General features: G+C 33.5%; 1 protein-coding gene across 1 annotated transcript in view; it reads right to left on the bottom strand.

Moving 5' to 3' along the window:
* Positions 1-5,524, bottom strand: part of LOC103077447 (fibrous sheath-interacting protein 2) — a 121,628-nt gene that overhangs the window by 19,340 nt on the left and 96,764 nt on the right. Inside the window, 2 exon segments of the mRNA XM_082931527.1 lie at positions 48-548; positions 3,063-5,524. The exon segment at positions 3,063-5,524 is cut by the window's right edge and continues 9 nt beyond it. Coding sequence (XP_082787653.1) covers positions 48-548; positions 3,063-5,524 — 2,963 coding nt within the window.

The raw sequence follows: 5,524 nt of genomic DNA, 5'->3' as shown, positions 1-5,524 counted from the left end.
CTCTTTCCATAGATATCTGGTTATTGACAGTCATATTTCTCACTCACCTTCCTCTGTGGCTTTTCCTCCCAAATAAAATCTGTTTCAGTCAAGGTTCTTGAGCAGGTGGCCATGTCAAGTTTAGCAACAGTTCTTTTAACTTGTCCCTCCTGTGGTTCTATTACATGATTTGAGGTTGCTTCAGTATTTTCAACATTTGCATTGGATGTGGGCTGACAACATTTGCTTAGTGAAAAATTCTTTTTCAGGCTACTTGTGCTTCGTGTTGGCTTGGGAGAAACAACTTTGGTTTCTACTGGCTTTGTGGCTTCTTTCACTTGATCTTCAACTTTTTCTCCTAAGTGTTCTTCTTGTACAATCTCTCTTAAAACAATTTCATTTTCATCAGACATTAGTTCCTCTTCTATGGTACTTTCTGAAACTTCTTGATCAATATCATGAGCTACTAACCGAAGGATAAGTTCTTTTTTGTTCTGAACATCTTTTAAAAGCTCCACCTTGGTAATATCAGGCTTTCTTATATTCTGAAATGAATTTCTGCAAACAGCCTGGAATTGAAGTATAATGAATATCAAAAACAAATGCCTCAATCACTTTTCCTATGATTTTATTATAATACAGCTATTTTAGTATGATTTCTAGTTTCAATGTTAAAGTAGTATTATCTTAAGATGCCATGCTAACATTAGCAATATTTTTAAAAAGAAACATGAAAATTGTAAGAAATATTTGTTGGTATCTATCATTTCTTTTACCTTCAGAGGTTATTTTATTAATCTACCATAATTTACTTCAGAGTTTAAAGGAAGGACTAAAATAGGTTCTTTTTCTTCTTTTTTTGGTTAAACTTTATATTTTGTTGCATCATATTTACTTTTTTGTTTTTTGGTTACTTTGAAAGTTTGTGACAGAAGTAGACATGATAATATATTTTTCTAAAATTGTAGATGGGTTATCATAGAGAAATTGAAATGTACATATTTTCAACAAGAAAGCAAGGTATTATCTGATCTTGACTTTTAAAAATGATGAATAACCAAGATTGTGAAGGTCTTTGACTCTTTAATCCCTATCATTACACCCCTGATCCTTTGGATATATTTTCCAAAAGAATCTTGAAAATATAAATCTTCATTTTTTTCTCACCTCCCTAGTCAAATCTCACTTTCCATTTTCAATGTCTTAAGACAGATAAAAGACCGTTACAATTAAATAATAGAACTTCCGCATTTCAGTAGCCTTTGATGATGCCACAGAACCTCCAAATTGTTTTGAGTTAATAATTCTAGACCTCAACATCCCTGTGTAACACTTTAAACCAGTTTTTCAGATATTGGTGTCCTAAAAGAATATCTTCTGTGGAAACAAAATATAGAAACAGCCTCCTTAAGAATTTAAAATCAATCAGTTTTGATTTTCTGTGTTAGTGGAGGGGACTAGTGGTTTACAAAATCCAAAATCTTTCTATATGGCTTTGGAATTTGTGACTATTTATGGTTTTCATATGTACATGCCTAGTGTGTTGGGAATTTATGGTATCTCAAAACAGAAAATAAAGCCCTTGGGTGAGGCCAACAAGTGTCTAGATTCGCTGATCTAATCTACTGTTCTTTAGTTTCTTCTCTTGTCCCTATGCAGGAGATTGATACTCAGATTGGTACAAATCATATGTCTTATCAGAGTTGTCTAGGTCTGCTTCTTTGTGTTTTATTTTAAGGATGGATTTTCTTCCCCTTAAGAGGACAGCAGTAATTATTTTGCTTTAAACATTCCCATCCTGCTTTCTTGTGGTCTATAAATGACTTAATGAAAGAGAACTGATAACTACGAGTAAGATTTGTGACAGAAAATTCTACAGATAATTAAAAACTGCTTTTGACGAATGTTATTCTATAGTCTGTTCAACAAATTTTACTCCTAAGGAGTTACTTATGTATGAATGAAGACTAACAAATAATATGCTAATGCAAACAATGAGAATCCATGTGGAAGGATAAATTTTAGAGTTTGAAAGGACTGTCATCTGGTTTAAAAAATTTAGGGAAAAGATTAAATTAGTATGTCAGCCCATAATAATCTCAGTATTTGAGTATGAAAACACAAAGTGCCAATTAACATATTTAACAGCCCTGAGACCTAGTTCAATGGGTTGCAGGATAGTGCTGGAGAAAATTTACTTCAAGTTTATGCTCCAGTGAGAATGGTTCTATAAAACTTTGCTCATTGTCCAGGCCACAGATTGTACCCCTAAGTACACTCAGTCCTCTTATGAGTGAATACCATGAGTAGAAGAGGCTCTGATAAAAATCAAAATGTGTAGTAGATCAGTGTAACTATTGGCCAGACCACACTTTGTCCTCAGCGGTATAGTTTCCTTGTAACAAGGACATCATTTTTTCATTTTAAAATCTCAATTAGTTTAATATATTTGGGGCCTAAGTATGGAGCTGCAGGGCAGAGCTAGGGACTAAAGCATGAGGAAACAGGTTCATAAATATGGCAGCATTAAAGCAGCTAAATCTAGAACAAGGATAGAAGAAGAAAGAAACTTGGCACTTCTTGAGAGTATAGAAGAACTTGAGGAAGGCTAATATAATTAAAATGAAATAATAAGAAATAAGTATAACCTAAGAGTTTATAGAGCAGTAGTAATCAGAGTAGTCTGATGTGTGTTGATGAATGTTGTTAAAAGTAAAAAGAGTAGTATTACTCCTGTAGAGCCTTAGGTTTGAGAAATATGTTTTAGATAGTTTTTATCATTATAATTTCAGTCAGCCTGATTTTACTGTTAAGGGTATGTCCCTATATTCCCATTATTTTTTTAAAGCCAGTTTAAACTCATTGTCTTAGGAAAACTAGCCTGAGACCTTTAGAGTGAGCCACAGAGCTGATATGGCAAGTCCCAGTAAGTCATATAACTATACGAATGAACTTGTGCAACCAATTTTCCTATTGGGCTAGGCAATAACAACAAAAAATACATTCCCATATACCTATTTGAGGAAGGGAATCACAGAACCACCATGGCTCACTTTTTTTTTTTCTATTGTTTTTTCACTTACCTCAAAGGGTTTTACATCGAGTCGTCCCGTCTTATTCAATGAGGTACGTCTTTCTCTCTTTAACTGTCCTACAGTAGATGTGTTTGAGGAATAACTTCTTCTACTTATTGATGCTCTTCTCAGTTCTGCTATGTTATGTCCAGTGTTTTTTAAACATTCCACCTTAAGTTTCTCAAGAGGTTGAGTTTTTACAGCAATTACTGCTAAATGTTCTGAGATAATGTTTGGATCTATTTTGAGTGGTTTATTCCCAACATGTGGAACTATTTTAATTGTAGAGTCCTCTACAATTGAATCTTTATTTGACTCTTCTTTATCTAAGTCAGGGATCACTTTAGCATGCTCTTGTGCCTTTTGAACAATTCTGTTAATGTCTAGATCTCCTAAGAGACCAGCATTTGAATTCTTTGGACTAACGGTATCTAAGGGAAAATTTGAAACTTCACTAACAATTAAACGGGCCACTTTTTTAGGGAAAACTCCATTTGTACTTTTTGTATCATAATAAAGATCTTTATGGGTTCTAGGTTGTTGTAGTACATTACTATAAATAGAATCAATAACCTGAGAAATCATTTCTATACTTCCTGGATTTAAAAAGTGTTCTTCAGAATCAGCAGCAACAAGATTAATATTACTCTTAGAAATTTCAGCCGTCACAGATTTTGTCAATTGAGATGCAATTTTATTTAACTCAGGCTTTGATAAGTTTTTTGTATGTTTGCTTGAGGCACTTGGCAACCTTACTATTTTAGCCAAGAACAAAGCCAATGCTTCCTCTAAAAACGTGGCATCTAACACACAACGTTTTTTGGATGCAGACTTTTCCTGGGACTTAAATTCATCAACCATTTTGACCACTTTTTCCATAATTTTGATAGCTTCCAGAGCTAATTCTGAACTTGATAATTCTTCCTCTACTTGAGGTTGAAATTTAGAATTGGAAATTTCTTTCACCAATAAAAAACCTATTATATCAGAGAGGACATTACTCTTACCCATTAAATCTTTAAATATAGAAATGTGTGAGCCAGAGTGCTTTAAAATACTGGTATAAACAGAATTAACTACTTTTTCAATGGTTTCATTGTCAGCTAAAGGTACAGTAGGCAATTCCTTCGCTGGTGATACAACTTTAATCTTACTTTTGGAGATAAATTCTTGTAGTGAATTTAATATTTTTGAGATAATTATTTGAATTTCAGTTTCTAGGGATTTGGGTCTTTCATTATCTACTTTCGGAAACATAGATAAAAGCTTCGATAAAAATTTTACAGCAATTTCTTCTATTATGTTATAAGGCAGTATACGAGCATGTGATGGTTGAGGCTGGGGAACATCAGCAGTTTGGATAACATCTTTAAGAATATTTTCAACAACACTGTCAACTTCTGCACACTGATATGGAGTTAGCTCTCCAGAAAAGTAGTTCTGCAACTGATTACCAGTCATTTCTTGTAGAATTAAGTCAACCATGGTTTCTGAAAGAATTCTACATCCACTGGCTGCACAATTTTGTATAATCTCTTGTGATCCAAACTGTGACAAGAGATTATTATAGAGCGATTGAACCACTAATTGAATAATTTCATCATCATTGGGATGTAAAGATTCCACATACTGTATAATCATATCTTCATTTTTGGAGATCTCTGTTGTAACTGTACTTAATAACTTCATTTGAAGGAAATCTAGTTCTGTGAACCAGTTGCCCTCAGATGTTTCTGCTTCAGTGTTGGATACTGTTGAGAAAATTTTAGATGAAAGAGAGTAAATCACATTCTCTAAGAATTCATGAGGCAGCATGATGGTATATGGCGATGATGTTTGACATTCTTTGCTGGCTGTTTGAGCCACCTTTTGGACCTTTTTAACAACATCCTTAGTTTCCAGAGGCAAACATGATGAAGGTGGAAACTCATCACATGATATCAAATTTAGTTTATATTGAAAAATTTCATTTATCACTGCACTAGTTAGTCGTCTTGCTAAATTTTCCCCATTACTCTTTATATTCTTACAAATGGAGTCTTGAGATTTATATTCCTTCAAAATATTGCACACAGAGGAGTGAACAACTTTGTTGACCAATGTTTTATCAATTGATATTTTATCTAGGAAAAGTATCTTATTTGAAGAGGGTTTTTCAGTCATTTTATGCATATTATCCACAGTTATTTTCTTGACGGATGGTGCTTTATCTATATTTGATTCTTTATGCCTGGGAGGTTCTTTAGGAACTGATGACACTTTATCTACAGGTAGAAAAAACTGATTTTCCTTATCTGGCCTAAATACCTTAATTTGAGCATCTGAAAACTCCTTCAACAGTGAATCAATAAGTCTCATAGCTGTGTCATAGAGTTCAGCTTGATTTTCATCATCACTTACATTTTGACATCTATCATATGTTTGTGTTTCTGGTGAGGAAGAAAAGACCAACTTGTTAACCATTTCAGTGA

The sequence above is a fragment of the Lipotes vexillifer genome, unplaced genomic scaffold (genome assembly GCF_000442215.2).
Source record: "Lipotes vexillifer unplaced genomic scaffold, Lipotes_vexillifer_v1.1 scaffold363, whole genome shotgun sequence".
Taxonomy (NCBI): domain Eukaryota; kingdom Metazoa; phylum Chordata; class Mammalia; order Artiodactyla; family Lipotidae; genus Lipotes; species Lipotes vexillifer.
Note: the sequence above shows the minus strand (reverse complement) of the source record. Positions and strands in the feature narration are given on the sequence as shown.